Source organism: Dipodomys spectabilis, unplaced genomic scaffold, assembly GCF_019054845.1.
Source record: "Dipodomys spectabilis isolate Male_0828 unplaced genomic scaffold, ASM1905484v1 ptg000102l, whole genome shotgun sequence".
Taxonomy (NCBI): Eukaryota; Metazoa; Chordata; class Mammalia; order Rodentia; family Heteromyidae; genus Dipodomys; species Dipodomys spectabilis.
Window position 1 is genome coordinate 6,099,854 of NW_024870779.1, and position 23,219 is coordinate 6,123,072.

The 23,219-nt window shown below is 43.9% G+C and overlaps 2 protein-coding genes across 2 annotated transcripts; one reads left to right on the forward strand and one right to left on the reverse strand.

The window, feature by feature from the left end:
- Nucleotides 1–2,637: 2,637 nt before the first annotated feature.
- LOC122113974 (KH homology domain-containing protein 1-like) lies at nt 2,638–3,459 on the reverse strand. Its single transcript, XM_042687115.1, has 3 exons — nt 3,350–3,459; nt 3,017–3,198; nt 2,638–2,711 (listed from the first exon to the last, which is right to left on the reverse strand). The coding sequence occupies exons 1-3, from the start codon at nt 3,457–3,459 to the stop codon at nt 2,638–2,640; spliced, it is 366 nt and encodes a 121-aa protein (XP_042543049.1).
- A 4,174-nt stretch (nt 3,460–7,633) lies between these two features.
- On the forward strand, nt 7,634–8,703 carry LOC122113949 (COMM domain-containing protein 8-like). Its single transcript, XM_042687097.1, has one exon. It carries the CDS (start codon nt 7,653–7,655, stop codon nt 8,202–8,204), a length of 552 nt encoding a protein of 183 aa, XP_042543031.1. The 5' UTR covers nt 7,634–7,652; the 3' UTR covers nt 8,205–8,703.
- Nucleotides 8,704–23,219: the final 14,516 nt, after the last annotated feature.

Sequence of the window (23,219 nt, forward strand, 5' to 3'; positions counted from 1 at the left end):
ACAAAGCTGTGTGGGGCTGAGGCAGCAGCTGAAGAATCAGCATGTGCTCTAGCTGACCTGGAGGCCAGGATGGCCGAGTCCTCTTCACGTCAGATCCATGAATCTCCAGCACTGCCTGCAGAAGAACGAGCACTGCCATGTACCCACGTGGATCTCCCAGTGGATGTGTGCACAGCCGTGGAGACAGTACCAGCCCTGCCAAAAGCAGCAGCAGAGGAGCCACAGACCAAAAAAGCAGTTCTGCATCTTGTTGTGTTTCTTCCCAGGGCACATGATGAAGACACCTCTCCATCAGAGGCAGAGGACGCAGAACAACCTCAGGGCTCCATTGATGAGGCTCTCAATGAGCCTCTGCCTTTATCAGGAGAGGAAGAACAGTTTCCACTTGTGGCAGCTAAAAACGCCCAGCACGGGGCAGCTGATCTGTACCTGGAGGATTACTTGTCTCTGACATCTGAGACAGACTGTCCTACAGCTGAGTCAGAAGATGAAGAGGCACAACTCTGTTTTCCTGACCCAGAGCTGTCCAGTGTATCTGACACAGACTCTATTCCACCAAAGCAGGAAGACGAAGAACAACCACAAGGTAAAGCACTATTTTGCTGGGATCAGAAGGTTTCTCTGAGCGATGCTTATGAAGAAAACACTCTTCCTCCAGTGGATGTCTGAAGAGCAATTCCACATTATATCTGACTTTGGTCTCTAGTTTCCCAAGGGCACACAACAGAACAAATGGACTCCAACCTGTGAGTGTCCTTGCTGCTCTAGAGATGTCACAGGCTCCACAGACTGTGTGATCTGGACCCACTTTTACCTGCAGAGGGCAACTTAGCGCCAGCAGATACACCCCAGTGTGCTTCCCAATTAACACTGGGAGCACAACTCTGTGTGTGGAGGTAGAGACTCAGGAACTCCTGAGCTCCCCTGAGCCCAGCTTCAGCACTTAAACAAGTCCTTTCCCTTGCTTGCCAATTATCTGCTGGGAATTGTTCCTGTTTTTTTTTCTTTATGTAATTTAAAGATGTATTTTAATAAAACTTTACTGTTATTCACTTGAGTTGCATCATTCATACTAATCCAGCTCCCTGTTCTAGAACAATGAGCTCCAGCTGCTGACTGAAGCAGCCCCACATGGAGCCTGTGTTTCTGAGGGGAGGACCCTCACAGCTACCTGGAGGAGGTGGGAGGGAAGGCCATGGTGTGCAGGGAGCAGGTGAAGGTGAGAGGAGTGGCCATGGATCTAGCCTTGTGTGGGTGCAGTTGCATCTAAGGCAGGGCCCCCCATAGTTAAGAGACATGGACTGTGTGCTCAGAAAAACATCTGTGGTGAAAAGCTTTACCCAGCTCTTCATCTGTGGAATGAAAGCCTAGGCACACCCAGGATTGGAAGAAGGCAAACAAAATGCAGTGGTGTGGTGAGTGGATGTCCTGTTCCCCCTGAGCCCAAGGCTGTGTGCAGGCAAGGGTAGGGGGGGACAGAGAGAAGCTCAGGGTGGGTCCAGCTCTTTCTCTTGCACCTTGGGTTTCTGGTGGCTGAGCTGAGAGTCTTATGAGGTGGCCATCACTTGGGCCTCTCTAAAATCAGCTGCTAGGTGACCATGGGGTGGCTCCTCGGAATCACAGGGGACAAGGTGGTGGCTTGTCTAGAGCAGAGGTGAGTTCAGGTGTGCACTGAGAGATTTTCTGAAGCTCCAGAGCACAGATGTGTGGTTCCTGTGGCTGGGAGACTGAGGGAGCAGCAGCTGATTCTCAGGAAAAGCACATGTGCTGTACTGCAGGTTTTAGGAGGACAGTGCTCATTGTCCTCCCTGATCAGCCTGTCACCCAGGCCCATATCCAGCCCCACTTTCCTGCCTCACACTGTGAGGAGGCCCGGATGACACTAGTATAAGCTACCACTTGAACCAAACTTTGTGATTTTGCTGGTTAAATGGAAATAAGAATCTCCCAAATATTTCTGCATGGGCTGGCTTCATACACGTATCTCAGCCCTCTGAGAAGTTTGGATTATAGGCATGACCCACCAAACAAGCTTCTTTGTTATTTTCAAGTTGATATAAAGAGAGTCACTGTTATCTGGTTAAACGGGAGACTTTAAGATAGCAGGTAAAGTGACATCTTTGCCAAATGACATCCCATTTTTGGAGCACACTCATTTCAGGAGACAAATGCAAACCATGATTGTTTGAGAACACAACGTAATCACTAGTTCCATGTGAAACTTGCATACACTAACTGAAAATGTGAAAATCTGAGATCTCTTGAAAGAGGCTGCATACTTCATAGAAGTTGGGAGGGAGATGGTGAAAATGAATGGGCAGGAAAAGCTTACAGAGGAAGAGCAAAGAAAGAGAGAGGGGGCCATATAGAGGCAATGTAGACTGCACAACTGGTTTTGTTGAATATGATTCACCAGCAAAACACAGACTTTAGAAGACTGCCATCCATGTGTGCCTGGAAGGTCTCAGGGAGATGACATAGGCAAAAATGTCCATGTCTACCACTGTCTGCCATGTCTTCACTTAGCTATGCCAAGTAGGTTGGTATGAGGGAGCCTAAGAAAATCAAGCACTCAGCTCAAGGAAGTGCAGAGCTGGATCACTCATCCTGCTTGCCTTTTACCACCAAGGAGTCTAGCTATACTCTGAGACAGGCAGCCAAGTTCTCCTTCGTTAAGGTCTGGCTCCAGGTATTTTGCGGCATCTGGTAACCTGGGCAGGCAGAAGAAAGGTCAGACAGTCTAGGAGTACAAGAAGCCTGTGAAGACACAGGCAAAGGAGGGGAGAGGTAGGAGACATCCCAGTGCACCCCATGGGACCCAGTCATATGCCTCATTTCCTTTTCCTCCCTCAATGACTTGATTCATAATATGGTTGACTCTAGTGTCCTGCAGTGGAGGGGGCTGTGGGAACATCTGGATTCTCAGATTCCTGAGCAGTCGAGTCTTTAAGTTGCCATGTATGAGCACCAAGCTTGGCCTCAAGGCCTCAACCACAATTTGAGCACAGACATTTACCTCGAGCTTGATAGTGAACGTTCCTGTGCTCCAAAAGCCATATCATGCCCATCAGCCACTGCCTGGCCTTAGGTGGACCCACCACAGTGAAGTGGTTGTGGTCTGTGACTGTGAACCAGGACTCCAGCTGAATGAGGGTGTGGCTGTGCTCCTCCATGCAGTGGAGGTATCTGTCCTCCTGCCTTAGGAACAGAAAGGAGAGAGGAAGAACAGGAAAACCACCAATAGAAGTGGGAGTCAGGTGACCATGAGAGTGGGGGCCTGACACAGATCAAAGAGGGAACATGGAGAGACTGATGAATGTGAAGAGCAAGGAGATGGCATAAGGGCCACCTATTGAATATCTTCTCCTCCTGCTCCTCTTCCAGGTAAAAGACCAATGGGGCATTGAAATGTTCAGGCTTGGTCCACCATTCTCCCATGCGGAGAAAGCTCATGTCCATGTTGTCCTTGGTTCCTGCTTTATTCAGCACAGAGCAAGTCCAAGTAACTGGTTGTAGAGATGAAGAAGGTCCCAAGCTCTGGATTTTATATCCTCACTCAGATAACTCACTCTTTCCCACTCCTGGACCTACTTTAGATAGGCTGAATGAACCCTTGAAACCTTCAAAGAAGCCAGGCTCAAACCTGTAATCCTAGCTACTCAGGAGGGTAAGATCTGAGGGTCAGGGTTCAAAACCAGCCCAGGCAAGAAAGACTGTGAGACTTTCTTATCTCCAATTAACCACCAGAAAACTGGAAGTGGCGCTGTGCCTCAAGTGGTAGAGTGTTAGCCTTGAGCTAAAGAGCTGAGGGACAGTGCCTGGGCCCAGAGTTCAAGCCCCAGGACAGATAAAAATATAACCTTCAAAGACAATCTACTCAATCACAGATGAATCCAACCCTGGATTCTGCCACTCTGTATTCATACCTTCATGATAAACTCGTTAATACAACCCATGTTTCTGGAAATCCAAACATCTTCACTCTGATTTCAGAATAGATGGACTGAGCATGACCCAGGTTTGATGGGTGCATATGCTAGAACAAAAATGGCTGCAGAATGGGCCTAGTTGAGTTTTCTGTCCCAGCTACTCAGGATATGCAACAAGGAGGATGGAGAATTGAGGGAACTGGGCCACAGTTATCTATAAATGATCTCTAAAAGCAAATGATTAAGGATGTGGTGCAGTCCTAGAGCTAGGGAAGTTTCAGCACTGACTGCATTCCATCCAAGATTGGACAGGATAGGATAGGATAGAACAGGATAAGATAGGGGAGGAAGAAGAGGGGAGAAGGGAAAATGGGACAGGACAATACAGCAGAGCAAGGGCGAGCATGGGAGAGGATGAGGGAAAAGGGAAAGGGGGCGTTGCTTCATTGGTGGCATCTGCCTCTTCACCTGAAGGTTAGTGCTTGGGGTCTCATTCCATGGATGATTTTTTTCTCTACATCACTGTAGAAATCTCAGTTCATGGTTTCCAAGGTGAAGTTAGCTTTTCCTCTGCTTTAGACATTGGTCTCTTCTAGAAGACTAATTCCTTAGGTTCTACCTATGCAGAGGCTAATACAGCAATTTTCAGGCTATTGAATGCTGAATTTTGAGCAGTATGCTGTTTACTTTTTGAATTGATGTTTCCTTTTTCTTTCTAGTTATTCTAATTGTTCTCTGAAGACAATGAGAAATTTGATGAGTTTTCTAAGGACAATCCACTACTAACACAAAATGAAAAACAACATCAGAGATATAAGGAAACACAACAACACAGACAATCCAGACAGGACACTGAGTCCTTCCCCTATGCATGTCATACTCCTTCAGCAGAAGCCAGAGCAGCAGCAACACTGGGGAAGTGCAGGGAGGGAGGTGGTGAGGGATCTCCCAGTTAGTCCCAGGTAGGCACAGCCAGCTTGGACCAGCTCACTCACACATGCTCACAAATTTGCACATGGGTACTTAGTCCTTGATAAGGATTCAAGTTATTGAAGAAAAGTCAGGCTGGTCCATCAGTGCTGTGGGACAAACACAGGATGTCACTGGCAGTCGTGTTGCTGCTTGAGAACGGAGGCCCCTTCCCACCCTGTGGCTGGGTACTTTAAAGAGTACTGTTCTATTCAAAGCACCAGTGAGGATTAGCACAGGACTCTCGTTCTGGGATGTGGAGGACGAGGTCAGTGCTGGTCTGGAGGAGACAAAACAGAGTCCTACAGGCTTGTGTGACCCCCCCCCCCCAGGCCCCAGGCCCCACTTCTGAGTGGCAGGTGCCCATGACCCGAAGTGGCCACACCACCACCGGAAGTGCAAGGCTGTGCACACGGTGCTCCCCAGGCCCTGCTGGAGCGTCTTCTGGCAGAAGCCAGGCTTGTTGGAGGACCAGGCCCCCTGAGGGCTGTAAGTGGGGTGGCGGGAGGCCCTGCAGGGATGAAGAGAACCTGAGCCCGCGTGCGGACAGCTGGCAGGCTGCGGCTCCGCGGTGGGATGGCGGCGTCTGGCCCGGAAGGGCCGCCGTAGCCACTCCAGTGTGACCCAGGCCATCCTTGGAGAGCATGGCCGCCCGGCCTGCTGAACAGCCTCGCAGACACGGACCGGGTGCCACGTGTGCTGGGGAAGGTGTGCCCCTGTGTCTGTCAGTCCTTCCTGTGCGCTCCTCAAACAGGAATGAGACACGTGTGGAAACGTTTGTAGAGATCCGATTTCTAATCCCCCGTGATGAGAGGTGTGTTGGTTTGGTCACAGCATGGACTACGCCCAGCCAAACTCAGTTCTTTGCTGATATAAAGTTGGGTCTTTGCCTTCCCTAAATGTACTTGCTCGCTGAAGCTCTACCAAGAGCCCTTACTCCAGCCTGGTTTTGTGCTGGTTATTTGAAGGTGGAGTTTCACACACATACTTTCTACTGCATTGGCTGTTTTCGAACTGTAGTCTTCCAGGTTTCAGCCTCTGAACAGCTAGGATTAAAGCTTAAACCCCTGATGCCCAGCCAACCTGATTTCATAACCCAATTTTCTGTCATCTTCAGAGACTTCCTGCAAACTGAGCAGTGAAGGCCCAACTGTTAATTAGTGAAACTGGTGACAGTGAAGAACTGCTCCCAAAGAAATCAGCTTTTACAAAAAAAATGGTATTACAAAAAAAATGGTATATCCTATTCATACATGTGCAGTGTTACCTTACACCTGAGAGACAATGAACACTAGAGATTTAACAGCTAGGAAGAAGAAACTGTTCTGCAATCCAGTGTCCTGGCTTTGGCCTTCTAGTATTCAAAGAGCAATTGTATTTTCTCCCCATCCTGAAGGTTTTCATGCTGCAGGTGGTGGGGTAGTACTGGTTCCCAGGTTTTGAGCTTGCTAGTCTGGTGCTGTACCACTTGAGCTACACCTCCAGCCCTTCTGTAACTTACCATGCTAAAGGTTGTCAGTCTCTAGAGTTGCTTTTGGAACACAATGGCAACATAGGGGGCCATTTATTGTTCCATCCATTTGTTGCTACTACAAAGGTAGTATTGACTACAAAGGTAGTCAATAATCTTCATGTTATCTCATAAGCTATTGAGATGTAATATGAAATCACTCTGAATTGAGATGTGCTATCATGAATAGAAGAGTATAATATGCTTGTGTGTAATTGCAGCAGAGGCAGCAAATCTGCAAGTGGGCTTGTGGCTCAAATGGTAGAGCACCAGCCTTTATAGGAAAAGCCAAGTGAAAGCAGGAGACTGAATTCCAGCCCCAGTTTTCCATCTGCAGTATCAGCACACACACACACACACACACACACAGAGTCTAAATAATTTCATAATTTTGTGTTTATCTGTGAAGGTCTGCCAGGCTTATTAGCTTGTAGATTACTTTCTTCCAGTTAGTGTCAGGAATGCAATCCTGTGTCTCATGTGTTCTATAGCCACTATTCCCTACTATGCTACAGACATGCTAAGCTCAAGAATCAAAGACATCTCATGCTCCTTGTCTGGGCCTATTCATTGTCAGACTGGAGTAGAAACTGTAAACTACATTTTTAAAATTTATATATATATATATATATATATATATATATATATATATATATATATTATTGTGAAAATACTGTATAGAGTGGTTATAGTTACATGAGTAAGGTAATGAGTACATTTCCTATGGAGCATTTTTACCTCCTCCTTTGTTTTTCCCCTACCATCCTTTCCCTCCCCACCTCCCCAAGTCACCCCCCCACCCTGAAGTTGTAAAGTTAGTTTCCAACATAGTGTCTTGTACATCTAAACTACGTTTTTCATATCAGACATTCAGTGATACCCACTCCATTATGGTTCTCACCATCAGTTTCACACTCCTGCTTTATTCCCTCTTATCCTCAATATTCACATCCTTCACCTCCTCCAACTGTCATTCCATTCATCCATCCATCCATCCATCTATCCATCCACCCACCTATGCATGTGTTTGTACTATGTCTGAATTCAGGGCTTAAAACTGTCACTTGAGCACTCGGGTCAAAACTCCACTTCTGTCTTTTTGGTGGTTAATTACTTATAAAAGTGTGATGTGGCCAGGTGCTGGTGGTTCACACTTGTAATACTAGCCACTCAGGAGGCTCCCACATGTGATCCCAGTTAGTCAAGAGGCTGAGATCTGGATTCAGACCGCGGCGTCGCGCAGGATGGAGCCGGAAGATGGGATGGCCCTGTCGCGGCTGCAGAAGCTGCCTCAGGAGTGGGGCTTGCAGTTTCTTCACAAAATAATTGATGGCATCTGTGGCCAAGCTTATCCGCTTTACCAGGATTATCACAGCATCTGGAATTCTGCAGAATGGACACTTGTTCTAGAAGATGTTACCAAGTTTTTCAAAGTTGTAGTTGGTAAAAGTTTATCTGATGAAGAGGTACTCCAGCAATTGAATCCGTTAAATTCATTTCATCAAGAAGCTATTATGAAATGCTTGAGAAGTAGGAAAGATGAAATCAAGCAGGCTCTATTAGGAGAAATAGTTGACATTTCGTCTGCTCATCTACAGGATTTTGATTGGCAGTTAAAGCTTGCACTTTCTAGTGACAAGATTGCTACTTTACAAATGCCACTTTTAAGCCTTCATCTAGATGTTAAAGAAAATGGTGAAGTGAAACCATATTCTGTTGAAATGAGTAAAGAAGAGCTCCAAAATCTAATCACTTCCTTGGAAGCAGCTAATAAGGTGGTCCTGCAGTTGAAATAGCTGGAAATTATGGATAACAACATGCTTAGATGTTACTGCTACCTGGGATAAGGCAGAGTGAAGACTGTGTTCAAACACCCTGCTGTGGTTGAATGCTCTCCAGGCTGAGAGAGCAGCAGTGCTGATGCGTAAAAGATAAAAATCTATCACTGTCCTTAAAGAACAGAGATTATATGGTTGATAGGAATGCAAAAAATGCAAGATGAAAAGCTATGTAACAGTTAATATTTTCTTAATGATTGTTTTATCTTCATTTATTAAATATGTGGGAAATCTTACAACAGTCTAATTGAAAGCTAAAAATAGGTTCTAAAGTAATGTCAACATAGAAAGCACAAACATATTTGAATGTTGTTTATATCATTATGCAAATATTAGAGACACATGTTATGATATAGAATTAATTTGTGATATTTAAAGTAACTTTTTTAAAGAAGGTATAAGCTACATTTATAACTCAGGAGATTCTGTATCTTTTCTCATATTTCAAGAAAAGATTGTGAAGTGTAAAATTTTGTAGAGAACTGGTAGACATTAACAAGGAAAAAAATTCTGAATTTGTGTGAAATGGGAAAATGAAAACGACATTGTTCTCTCTGCCAGTTCTGTGTCTGACTGGGAGACTACTCTGATGTAAAGATAGATGCCATTGTACAGTGTGTATGTTTTTACTCAAGTGTCAGGATTTTGCAGGATCATTTTTGTTGTAAATTAATATTGAGTCTTTTAAATGTTAACAGATTCATTGAAAAACAATTTTTAACCTTAGCTAACACTAAAAATAAACATTCTGAACAAAAAAAAAAAGAGGCTGAGATCTGAGGATCACAGTTTGAAGACACAAGGGCATAAACTTTGAGACTCTTATGTCCAATCTGTCAGGAAACATTCCAGATTGTAGCTGTGGTGCAAGTAGTAGAGCAACAGCCATGAGTGGATGAGTGGAAGTGCTCTGGCCAAGTCCACGTACTGGAATAAACAAGAGTCTGGTGATTTTAAAGTAATATGCTCCAGGGAACCAGGAAAATCCAGGGTGACAGGAGTCACAAGGAGGCTTGGACACAAGTTTTCCTCTCTGGCCACTTTCTGTAGGGTCATGGCAACTTGGAAAGCTTTCCAGGTAAGGACTGACTCAGTGGGCCTGTAAAGTCCTAGCAAGGGCAAAACCAGATGCTCCTGGTGAAGGGGCATGGAGGAAGCACCTGACAGCCAGTGCCTCTTGCTGTCAGCAGGGAACAGGTGCCACCTGCCCCAGGGAGATGCTCACCCAATCCTCAGTGCTGGAGGAAGCCCTTCCCTTTGCGTCTGCCTTCCCATCAACACACCTGGGGGAAAGCCTGGTATTTACATTCCAGATTGCCAACATTTATCACAGATGGGAAGCAGGCAACCCACACACCATTCTCCCCCCAGCTGCCAGGAACAGCAAAGAATAAGTCTTCAGAGACTTCCACTTGAACCCACGAGGCTCTCACTGGGGTTGGAGATGTCTGCACAACTGAGCGGCCTCCAGAGACCCCAGCTCCCCTCCTCCTGCACCAGGTTCAGAGATGGCTGGCTCCTGGCCTCAAAAGCAGTCTCCAAAAGTTGCTGGGCCTCAGCATTTGGCTGAGGCCTCCTCTGGAACTGCAAGAACAGCTGTGTGAGGAGGCCGCACATGTGTCCTAAACCCTCTCCAACTCAGTACAGTGACCTCAGCTAGAAGCCAGAGTGGGAGCTGCCATCCCAGAACACAAGGTTCATGAGACTTTCTAGATCCCTTGAATTCCTGAAAGCCTTTTGCAGACTGGCTAGGAGGCCAGATGACTGCCCTGACTGCCAGGACTCCTCAGACCTCCCCAAGGGACTGGAGTCTGCCTGGGTCACTCTCCCTGAGAAAAGCTTATTTTGCAGGATGAGCTGGTGGAAGTGTTTGACCAATTTCATGATAATCCCAGGTACATTCTGTTACTAATAAATCCGGCCAAACAGCAAGATCTCAGGATGACTTTCAGGGGCCCTGAGATTCACATGGAGCAGGGTCTGGGTCACACAGTGGACATGGGGGATATGAGCTCCATCCTTGTCTGTGAAGAGAGAAGGGAAGTGGATAGGGTGAAGGGGCTCTGACACTCCAGGGGAGGTCAGCAAGGTTTGGCGTGAGTTCCAGCAGGAGAGGCTGACTCTGCTCTGTGCCCAGAACCAGGAGGGTGTGTGCAGGAGGACCTCCATACCCTCGCCCAAATTCCCTTTTCAGCATCCCTGATTCTAAGCAAACTTCTGGGACTCTTCAGGAACTGGTACTGGACCCAGGCGGGCACCTTGGAGAAGCTTCTGAGCACTTGGAATGGAGTCCCTTCTCCCTACTGCGGAGGCACAAGATGCTGAAACTTCTTAGCGAGGGCCAGCTGGAGTCTCCCTGCAGGCGAAGGAGCTTTGGTGAGCTGAACCCTGAGCTGGCACTCCTGCTGTGCTTTATTTTAGGGTCCTTGCCCAGCCCCTGTCACCTCTGCCCTCCCATTGGATCACAGACCTTTTCTTCTCCTTCTCTTTCTCTTCTTCTTCTTTCCTCCCATTCACTTCCATTTTGCCCACCTGTACTTCTGAGAAGATAGGATTATAAGTGGGAGCTACCCATGGTACTCTAGAGTCTTTTTTTTTTTTTTTTTTGTCAGTCATTGGGCCAGAACTCTGGGCCTGGGTGCTGTCCCTCAGCTCTTCAGCTCAAGGCTAGTGCTCTACCACTTGAGCTACATCACCACTTCCGGCTTTTTCTGCTTATGTGGTGCTGAGGAATTGAAGCCAGGGCCTCATGCATGCAAGGAAAGCACTCTACCACGGAGCCACCTTCTGAGCCCCCTAGAATCTTTAATAATACAGCTGTGGTCCATGTACTTTGGACACCAGGGGGAATCTCTTTTTATTCCCATTAATAATTAAGGTTATAATATATATATGTGTCATGTTTCCTGCCATTTTCTTCATTTGCTATATTTTGCTTTTTTCCTCTTCCTGTGTTTACTAAATTGATCTTTGAGTGAGTTTTGTCTGGGGTGTTTCTTGGATTTTGATTGTTTTCTTCAGATTGTGTTCCTCCCTTTACAATTCTTTGTGATGCTGGTTTAGTGGTCATGAATTCCTTTAATGTTTGTTTATCATGGAAAGTTTTAGTTTTACCATTAATGTAAAAGATAATTTCTCTGGGTAGAGCAGTTTGGGTTGGCAGTTGTTAATGTCTAGTGCTTGAATTGTACCATTGCAGGCTCTCCTTGTGTTGAGGATTTTTCTGGAGATGTCTGCAGTATTCTGACTTTATTTCCATAGATATATAGCTTCTTCTTTAGTTTTGTGGCATTTAAAATCAGTTTCTTGCTATTTATGCCTGATATTTTTACTATGATGTGTCTGGAAGTGTTCTCTTGGATCCAGTCTACTGGGAGTTCTATATGCTTCAGTTAAACAAGTAAGATTTTCTCTCTTAAGAGTGGGGAAGTTTTCAGCTATTGTTTTACTGAATAGGTTTTTGGTGCTTTTATTATTAAATTCTTCTCCCTAGTCAATCACAATTATGTGTAGATTTGATTTCTTAGCTGAGTCTGCTAATTTCTGGACTTGGCCTTGGTAGATTCTTTTGACTTTTCTAGCATCTCTATTTTATCCTTGACTTCTGAAATTCTATTTTCCAATTCACATATTCTGTTACCTGTGTATTGCACTGTAGTTTGCATTGTGCAAATTGATCCTTTTATAGTCCTGAGGTCATTTCTCATATTGTCCATTTCATCTTTTAAAGTGTTGTATTGCGTGTCTGTTTTGTCTCCATATCTTCTGGGTGTGTGGGATTTTCTTTGTCATTTCTTCTTTGAGCTCTTGAAGTTGTTTTTGCATCTCCCTTTTATTATTGACTAATATTGTCATCGTTACTTTAATGGTTCTTTTGTCATCCATCTCTTCTTTATTCTCACTGGAGTTCTTCCCTGGATTATTGTTGACTCTTGGATTTTTTTTTTATTTTTTTATTTTTTGTGAACATACTGTACAGATGGGTTACAATTACATGGGCAAGATAATGAGTACATTTCTTATCAAGCGTTGCAGCTTCCTCCTTTGTTTACCCTTCACATCCCTTCCCAGCCTTCCCCCGCCCCCCACCCAATCCTCGCCCCCCCCCTGCACCAAAGTTGTAAAGTTCATTTTTGACATGACAACTTGTACTTCTCATAGTTGCATCAGGTCTACCTGTATCTTTAAACGACTTGTTTTTCCCCATCTCCTCCACAAATTACACGGACATCAAATATAGTGAAAGCAGGGGTTATACTGTGGGGGAGGGACATACAAAGCAACAAAGAAATAATCTTATAAATGAGTTAGAAACAAATGCATGAAAGAAAAAAACATTTAAATACATATCTAACGGTTCATTTTCCTAACATCACATTATCTGACCTTTCCTGCTTGACTCATACATATACTAGATATTGCAAATAAGGGAAACCATGGGACCTATGTTTCTTTGGGCTTGGCTTACTTCACTTAATATAATTTTTTCCAAGTCTTTCCATTTCCTAACAAATGGGGAAATGTCATTCTTTCTGATGCAGGCATAGAATTCCATTGTGTATATATACCACATTTTCTTGATCCGTTCATCTACTGAGGGACATCTGGGTTGGTTCCAGATCTTAGCTATGGTAAATAATGCTGCAATAAACATAGTTGTGCTGGTAGCTTTAGTGTGGTCTTGTTTGTAATCATTTGGGTAAGTGCCCAAAAGTGGGATTGCTGGGTCATAGGGGAGCTCTATATGAAGTCTTTTCAGGAACCTCCATACTGCTTTCCAAAGTGGTTGAACAAGTTTACACTCCCACCAACAATGAAGTAGGGTTCCCTTCTATCCACATCCCTTCCAGCATCTGTTGTTGTTAGAGTTCTTGATTATAGCCATTCTAACTGGGGAATCTCAATGTTGTTTTGATTTGCATTTCTTTTATGGCTAGGGAGGTTGAGCATTTCTTCATGTGTCTATTGGCCATCCTTCTTTCTTCTTCAGAGAAGTTTCTCTTCAAGTCTTTAGTTTGTTGTCTTGATTGCTCATGAATCTTGTAATCTCTCATTGTGATTTAGGCAGAGGAAATCTTGTGGAACACTTTCAACTTCTCTGTTCTCTAACCCACACTATGTCTATCTTTTTTTTCTACTCAGTGTATCATCTGTGAAGAATACTTAAAAAATAAGAGGCTACATTTCTGTCTGTTATTGGTAGTTGGAGCATAATGCCCAGCGCAAGTCAGAAGAGACCACTCAGAATTCCATGCCACTCCTGCTGGGCTCTCTGTGGGAGCTGTACAGGCCAAGTAAGTGTGGGAGTAATTGTGGGACCTTAACAGGCCCAGAAGTCTTAATACCTGAGCAGAATATGAATGAAGAACCAAACAGAAGCTAGGCACTGTTGGCTCACACCTGTCATTTTAGTTCCTCAGGAGGCTGAAATCTGTGCATCAAGTTTTGAAGCAGCCTGGGCAGGAAAGTCTACAAGTCTGTTTTGTCTGGTTCATCATCAAAAAGTCAGAAGTGGAGATGTGGCTCAAGTGGTAGAACACCAGCCTTGAGCAATAAAAAAGTAAAAGTACAAGTACCAGCTTTAAAAAACTAGCCCAAGACAGGCATAACCCATAACCACTTGAGGAGGTCCCACCAGAATAATAGACAAGGATAGAACTAAAGGTCATTTCCCCTGCAAATTGTGGTGTCATTGACATAGACACTCAAAGCTGACATTTGACATGCCATGCAAGTCACCAACAGAATCTAACCTAACATTCTCATAAATTGTCTAGGCTGAAATTCTTATAAGTGATACTATTTTTCCTTGGTTGGTATAAGGAGATACTTGCAGTTCTAGACATGATAGTGAAGGGTGGTAAGAAACACATAGAGAGACAGACAGATAAAGCTTGATCTTTCATTCACTTAAAGGACAGAGAAACATTTAAGAGATTTTAAACTATAGAGTGATACTGGGCGCTGGTGGCTCACACCTGTAATCTTATCTACTCAGCATTCTGAGATCTGAGGATCAGGCTTGGAAGCATGATCCTCAGATCTCAGAATACTGAGTAGATGTCCAATTAACTTATGTCCAATGAACTACCAAAAGCCAGGAGTGGAGCTGTGGCTCAAGGGGTACAGCACTTGCTTTGACTAAGAAAGCCAAGCAAGAGTGTGAGGCTCTAAGCCCATGGCATTGTAGAGCGAGCACCATGGCTTACTAGAGGAGTGCCTGCCTAGAAATGCAAGGTGCAGGAGTTTTGAGCCACAATTGCCACACACAAACCTGTCCTTCCAAACTGTTGTCACATTGGTCTCTTTATATGCCCTTCTGAATCCTGAGAATTAATGTCCAGTTAGAAGATGTAGAAAGCCAGCTTGTGTCTCCCTCCATTCACTGAGGGAGAAACTCTGGAACTTGGGTGCAGTACTCTTAGTTCCTGAGAGCACTCCTGAGTGCTCCTCTTTGAGACCAGCTTCTTTAGGAAGTGTGAGCTGAGTACCATCCATTCCCTGGTGGCCTGTCCTCTCTATGTTGGCTCTGCCTTTCTTGTGCTGCAGGCATCTGAAACCTTTCTCCAGGTCATCATGGGGACAGGCTCAGAGATTAGCCACCATGAATTTGGCATAATGTTCCAGGCAGCCATGTACGAGGCAATGGTCACAGGAAGGAAAGGTAACTCCTGAGGCTGGGAGGTGAGAGTGGAGATGGAAAGAATTGACTGAGCCCTAGCCTGGATCCCTCATCAGCCTTCCTCACCCAGTGTTAAGACTCAGAGTCTGTGTTGAGGGGGCAGAAAGATGCAGGTTCCTGCCTCAGGATTATCTGAGGACTGTGTTTAGGATTAGGAAAGCTCTTGGAATGCCGGGCTAGAGAGGGAAAATGTTCTCTCTCCCTATCTCAAAACACATGTCACAGACTCCTGGGAGCTGAGGAAGTAGCTCTTCTGCTTGCTTAAACATAGATGAACAACTGGTCAAGCATTTTCCTGAGATTGGAGAAGTGGTTTGAGCTTGCTCTAAAATAGTTTAGATAATAATATATCTAGACATTGTCTCATAGTTCAAGTAAAAATGTATCTGTTGAAAGTTTTGTGTGAATGTGTTCTGACCAAATGTTGGCAAAGATTATGCTTGCTTGTCTTTAAATACCCACTAACAATAAAGCACAGCATGCATGGCAATTGCTGTTTGCACTCTGCATCCCCTGTGTCCTGGTGATTTCGTGACCCTTACCCAGGGACCCTAACGCACTAGACGTTGACAACCCAGGGTGCACCTGGCCTGCTGCTCCAAGTCTTAGCATCTGCCAGTCCCCCATTAGGTGGCTGCAGTCCTCTTAGGAAGAAATTGTGCCGCTTTTCTCCTGTGTTTCCTTCATGGAGAGGGAGGCACTGTCAGAGGACATAGCCATATTATAATTGGCCCTGGAGCTGGAGTCTGGCAGATGGTGAACCATGAGCAGGTTCTGGGCTTGTTTTCTGAACAGAAACTGGAGGTAGACCTACTAGAGCTGGTTGGGGATGGCAGATGGCTACTACTGCCTAGCCTTGATGCTGTCCTGTGGAAGTGTCACCAATGAGATTTTTTACACTGCCCTCTCTTGCTCTAGACAGAAGTGTATATGTCATTGTTTGTGTGTGTTTGACTCTGTGTGTGTGTGTGTATGTGTATGTGTATGTGTAGGCAAGCTGCTAGTGGGGCTTGAACTCATGGTCTATGCCCTATCCTATAGCTTTCCTGCCCAGGGAGGCTTTGAACCCTGATCCTCACATCTCAGCATCCTAACTAGTTAGGATTACAGCCAAGATCTATCAGAGCCCAGCTCAATATTTAGATTTTTAGTAAGGAATCACAAGATACTTTTGTAGAAATAATTTCAAAACTGAGCAGAGACTGGTACTTAAGAAAACATATGAAGAGCAGTGCATTTTCTCCTGTGCCCAAGTCCCTCCTTAAAAGATGGAAATCAGTCAGACACTTGTGGCTCATAGTTATAATCATAGCTATTCTGGTGGCTGAAATCTAAGGATAGTGGGTCAAATCCAGCCCAGACAGGAAAGTCCTTGAGACTCTTATCTCCAATTAATCACTGGAAAGTCAGAAGTGATGCTGTGGCTCAAGTGGTAGAGTGCTTGCCTTTATCTGAAGATCAAGGCCCAGAGTTTAAGCCCCACAATAGACAAAAAAAAATTTAAAGATGGAAACCTAACTTATTGAACAGTATCTGAGAATACACAGCCATGGTTCAATCCTGTAGATCATGTCTTTGGGATAATTAAGGTGTACATAGGTCCTACTTCCCCAGATGTGGCACATTAACTTGTAACATCTGCATACTGGGAAGTGGCTAAATATTTACATTGAGGCCTGCCTGAGATCTACTGAAATAGTATTTTCACAAGGTGCCAAGTGATGCTTGTAGATGTGTGAATGTGTCTATCTTTGTGTTTGTGGGTTTGTGTGTGACACAGTAAAAGGATTTTTGTTTTGTTTTGTTGATCCTGGGGCTTGAAATCTGGGCCTGGGTACTGTCCCTGAGCTCTTCAGCTCAAGGCCAGCACTCTACCACTTGAGCTACAGTGCCACTTCCAGTTTTCTAGTGATTTATTGGAGATAAGAGTCTTGTGGATTTGGGGCATTTACCCAAATGTTTACAAACAAGACCACACTAAAGCTACCAGCACAACTATGTTTATTGCAGCATTATTTACCATAGCTAAGATATGGAACCAACCCAGATGCCCCTCAGTAGATGAATGGATCAAGAAAATGTGGTATATATACACAATGGAATTCTACGCCTCCATCAGAAAGAATGACATTGCCTCATTTGTTAGGAAATGGAAAGACTTGGAAAAAATTATATTAAGTGAAGTAAGCCAGGTCCAAAGAAACATAGGTCCCATGGTTTCCCTTATTTGCAATATCTAGTTTATGTCTAAGTCAAGCAAACAAAGGTCAGATAAGGTGATGTTAGGGAAATGAATCCTAAGATATGTATTCAAATGTTTTTTTTTCTTTCATGCAATTGTTTCTAACATATTTATAAGATCATTTCTTTGTTGCTTTGTATGTCCCTCCCCCACAGTATAACCCCTGCTTTCACTGTATTTGATGTCGGTATAATTTGTGGAGGGAAAGGGGAAAAACAAATCGTTTAAATAGGGATACAGGTGGACCCATTACAACAATGAGATGTACAAGTCGTTATGTCAAAAACAAACTTTACAACTTTGGTGCAGGGGGGGCGGGGGGGCAGGGGGAATTGGGGGAGCGGGGGAGGATGGGAAGGGATGGGAAGGGGAAACAAAGGAGGAGGCTACAATGCTTGATAAGAAATGTACTCATTATCTTGTCCATGTAATTGTAACCCCTCTGTACAGTATTTTCACAATAAAAAAAGTCTTGTGGACTTTCCTGCCTGGGCTGGCTTTGAACCATGATCCTCAGATCTTAGCCTCCTAAGTAGCTAGGATTATAGGCGTGAGCCACTGGTGGCCGGCTGGCTTCTTCTTATATTGTCCCTCACTCCACTTTGCACAATATAAAGAATGATCCACTAATTGATCTTGTTACAAGAATTGTGGTGGTGCCAGGCACCGGTGGCTCACGCCTGTAATCCTAGCTACTCAGGAGGCCGAGATCTGAGGATCATGGTTCAAAGCCAGCCCAGGCAGAAAAGTCGGTGAAACTTTTATCTCCAATAAACCATCAGAAAACCAGAAGTGGGGCTGTAGCTCAAGTGATAGAGCACTAGCCTTGAGCTGAAGAGCTGAGAGACAGCGTTCACGCCCAGAGTTCAAGCCCCACACCAAAAAAAAAAAAAAAGAATTGTTGTGGTAAATAATAATCATATTATTATTACGGAATTGGAACGATCTGAGTCTTTGCAATGACTATCTGCCTTAGAGCCATAACAGGTCTGTGAGTCCAGGTGATTTTAAACTGTGGATATCAGTGAACCCAGCAGAGTTCCAGTCAATCACAATAAATAAAGCATGTTTCCTATTTTTCAACTACCAGATCTACCCCAACAGAGCAGTATATGCATTCTTAAGACTTTTCCTTTGGAGTCCACATTCAGAATTCAAATCTAGTTTTATCAGGTAATAACAGTCACAGATTAGAATGGATCACCATGACTATAATTAAGGAAAGAAAACTCAAATGAGAGATACTGATAGTAATTTTAAGTACTAGAGCTCAAAATTCTATTATTGCATGTATCAAAGACTCTAAATCTACATTTTCATAAAAAAAAAAACAAACCTGAGAACCAAGGAATGAAAAAGGATAATAGACTTTCTTCTTTTTTTTTTTCTTGAGGGGTGATATGCAGTTTGAACACAGGGCCTCAGTGCTGTCCCTCAGCTTGTTGCTTAAGGCTAGTGCTCTAACACTTGAGCCACAAGTCCACTTCTGGATTTTTGATGTTGTAATTAGTGTTAAGAGTCTTCTAGACTGCCTGAGCTAGCTTCAAAACAAGATCCTCAGATCTCAGCCACCTGAATAGTTAAAATTACAGGGATGAGCTACTAGTGCCTAGCTCAAGCATGTTAATTTTCTTTACCTTTTTTTTTTTTTTGTCACTCGTGGGGGCTGAACTCAGGGCCTGGGCGCTGTCCCTCAGCTCTTCAGCTCAAGGCTAGTGCTCTACCACTTGAGACATAGCACCACTTCCGGCTCTTTTTCTGCTATGTGGTGCTGAGGAATCAAACCCAGGACCTCATGCATGCGAGGCAACCACTCTACCACTAAGTCACCTTCCCAGCCCCCAAGTATAATCTTGAGAAAAAAAAATAAAGTTTCAATATAATTTATTAAGGCTCTACTTGAACATTGAAAACAAATGATCAAAGCTGGTCATCAAGGCTCATATCTGCAATCCTAGAAACTTAGGAGCCCTATATGAGAGTCAAATTCAAAGCCAGCACAAGGAAGAAAGTCCATGCGATTCTTTTCTCCAATTAACCACCAAAAAACTGAAATTTGAGGTATGGCTCAAATGGAAGAGCACAAAACTATCTCTCTCTCTCTCTCTCTCTCTCTCTCTCTCTCTCTCTCTCTCTCTCTCTCACACACACACACACACACACACACACACACACACACACACACACACACACGGTCCACTGAAGAGATAGAAAAAAACCAAATAGCTATGAACTGATACTGAAAAAATACAGTCTAAATAATTGTTAATATAATCTTTAAATTTGGTATATGCATTAAGAGGGCAGATATAGTTGTAGTAACAATCTTTAAAACAAGATGATGAAAAAATCCTACAAGTAGAAAAGGGAAAATGGAGAAAGCGCATGTGCTAATTTTTGTCCTCCACTGAGAAGGTCAAGTATTTTGGGTTCACCTTTGACTTTTCTAGAAAAATGAAGAAGTACTTAATGCTGAGGTCATATAATGTATTCAGGTTAATAATTTTCAAGTCAATAGAAAAACAAGACAACCTAAAAGAGGAAATAAACCTAGAAATCTGAAACTTGAGGACCATTGTTAAAACTCAATAATGACAATTTTTGTATAAAAAAGTGAGAAGTTTCACTGGCTTTTAAGGATACCCAAATATATGTTCTTTGTAAGACTATCAAAAAGAGAAAGTTAAAATAAATCAAAGAATGTAATGCAAAAAAGCAAAAGCAGGGAGTCTTGAGATCAAATCACAAATGACCCATAACACATCCTGGTCTAAATGCTTTACATAAAGGCAGACCCTTATGTTGCTAAACGTTATAAAATAATAACAAAGTACAGGGGCACTCATATCTGCACATCCCATAAGTATTTAGTTAGGCCTTATTACCACAACAGAATCCTCAGAGCTCCTATTTGTTCCTTCCACAAGGACCCTTTTAGAGCAGGAAAATCATGGTAAGCATGGTACTTTGGCTCATGCTTGTTAACCTAGCCCCTCAGGATACTGAAATCTGAGGATCATGATACAAGACCAGCCTGGCCAGGAAAAGGTTTTCAGTGACTTATCTCCAATTAAGCACTAAAAACCAGAAGTAGAAGTATGGCAAAGTGGTAGAGTGCCACCTTTGGGTAAAAGAAGCCAAGTAAGGACATGAGGTCCTTTGTTCAAGCCTCAGTATTGGCACATGCACTAAAAAACATCATGTGTCTTCACAGACTTCTCTTCAGCTCTCTGTCTTAGAAATGCCTAACTTTAACAATATGAGATTGTCAGTGGAAACTCTTGTGTGCATAACAGAATGGTAGGACTAGAAGAAAGTCAGTCCTGCCTGCCATGCTGCTTGAATGAGCAATGGGACAGTCCACCTGCTTGCATACTCCACTTCATGGTGCATTCCCTGACATGTTCTCCTGGCCACAAGGTGGCCTCTGCCTTCTCTACTTAGAAAACATTTCTGTGTAGAGTTAAAGGTGGTACTGGGACTGAAACAACTCAGACTTGAAAACTAGGGGCCACTCACCTGTGAAAACACACTGAAGAATTTGAAGAAACTGGCAAAATCACTTTCTTTTTCTTTTTTAAAATATTTTTATTGTAAAGACACTGTACAGAGGGGTTATATTTACATGAGTAAGGTAATCCTCAAAGAAACAACCATCTGATTAATAAGAGGCTTCTCTGAAGAGGAAATAAGAATGGCCAATAAACATATGAAGAAATTCTCGATTTCTCTAGCCATAAAATAAATGCAAATCAAAACAATGTTGAGTTTCCACCTATGGCTATAATCAAATCTAATAACAACAGATGCTGGAGGGGATGTGGCCAAAAAGGAATCCTATTGCATTGTTGGTGGGAGAGTAAACTTGTTCAGCCACTTTGAAAAACAATATGGAGTTTCCTCAAAAGACTCCACATAGAGCTCCCCTATGACCCAGCATCTCACTTTTGGTCATTTACCCAAAGGATCACAAACAAAGCCATACTAAAACTACCTGCACATCTATGTTTATCATAGCATTCATTATTCATCATAGCAAAATCACTTTCTAAAAAGACCTAAACCCTCTCAGTCCTTAACTGAGCAACAACAAAGAACATAACTGTACATAGAGGTTTTAAAGAAATAAAAATTCCAGTATAAACAACATTGAAATTTTTTTAGAAAAAACAGAAGAAATACATTCTTCACTAGAATTCAAGGAAGACTCTACAAAACTTGGTGACATGTTAAGCCTTCAAATAAATCTTGGTGAATTATCAAGACAATTCTGTCTTCCATGTCTGACTGTAAAAAGAAAATAGGAAACTAACAATACAAAACAAGAGCAAAGTAAAATGTCATATGGATCAGAAATACCAACTAATCCTAATTTTGTCAAAGAGATGATTCAAACTGGATTTGGATATGAACATATATGAAAGCATATACTAGGTCATATGCATATAAAGAGCAACACACTGAAGTGTGGTATGCACAGGGTAGGTTTGTAGTGATATAATTCCTTAGAAGAACTCACTTATACTTTAACCAAATGAATACTAGGATGCTGACACGTGCTGTTGGGAAGGGGAGAAAGCAGATAAAATAGAGAGAGGAAAGGTGAACATATATAATCCATACAGTCAATGTATATATGTGAAAATGGAACCAGTATCTTGAAGGGATGGGTGGGACATTGAGGAGAGCAATGAAATGGGACATTGATATAGATGCATTGTGGGGGTCTTTCCATTTCTTTATAAATGGGGCAAGATCATTCTTTCAGATGGAAGCATAGAACTCTATTGTGGGCCTGGGAAGGTGGCTCAGTGGTAGAGCGCTTGCCTTGCATGCATGAGGCCCTGGGTTCAATTCCTCAGCACCACATAAACAAAAAGAAAAAAGCCAGAAGAGGTGCTGTGGCTCAAGTGGTAGAGCGCTAGCCTTGAGCTGAAAAGCTGAGGGATAGTGCCCAGGCCCAGAGTTCAGCCCCACAATCGACCAAAAAAAAAAAAAAAAAAAAAAGAACTCTATTGTGCATATATACCATATCTTCTTGATCCATTCATCTACTGAGGCGCACCTAGGTTTCACTAGCTCAGACTTCAGGAGATCCTGCAGAGAGCCCCTGGCTGACCTGCAGACACTGGATGAACCCCCGACCCAGACCCCAGCCCCAAGCCAGGCCCAGAAGAACCTTCTGGCAATTTATAAGGAGAGACCAACAGGTGGCACCTGGCAGCCCAGCCCAGGACAGCAGAGATGGGGACACTGCTGTGACTCCTCCAAACCAACCCCAGGTGCCAAATGTGGTGGATGCCCAGTAGGCTGTGCCCACTGCACTGAAGAAAAAGCTGTGTGGGGCTGAGGCAGCAGCTGAAGAATCAGCATGTGCTCCAGCTGCCCTGGAGGCCAGGATGGCCGAGTCCTCTTCACCTCAGATCCTTGCATGTCCAGCTGTACCTGCAGAAGAGCCAGCACTGCCGTGTACCCATGTGGATCTCCCAGCGAATGTGTGCACAGCTGAGGAGACAGACCCAGCCCCTGGAGAAGCAGCAGCAGAGGAGCCACAGCCCAGGAGTGCAGTTCTGTGTCTTGTTGTGCATCTGCCTGGCACATGAAGACACCACGCCATCAGAGGCAGACAATACCGAACCAGCACAGGACACCGTTGATGAGGCTCTTGATGTGCCTCCTCCCACATCAAGTGAGGAAGAGCAACCTGCACCTGAGGCAGAAAATGAAGACTCACAACATGGGCAGCCAATCTGCATCTGAAGGATTTCTCATCAATGGCATCTGAGACAGACTCTGCTGTTCCTGTGTCAGAAGATGACAAGCCACAACACAATGCAGCTCGCCTGGATCAGTGACACCTTAGCTCCAGCAGATATACCTTCAATGTGCTTCAAAGTTAACACTGGGAGCACAACTCTGGGTGTGGAGGTAGAGACGCAGAAACTCCTGAGCTCCCCAGAGCATCAGCTGAAGCACTTAGAGAAGTCCTCTCCCTCTGCTTGCAAGTTATCTGCTGCAATTTTTTTCTGGATGTAAATTTAGCTGTTGA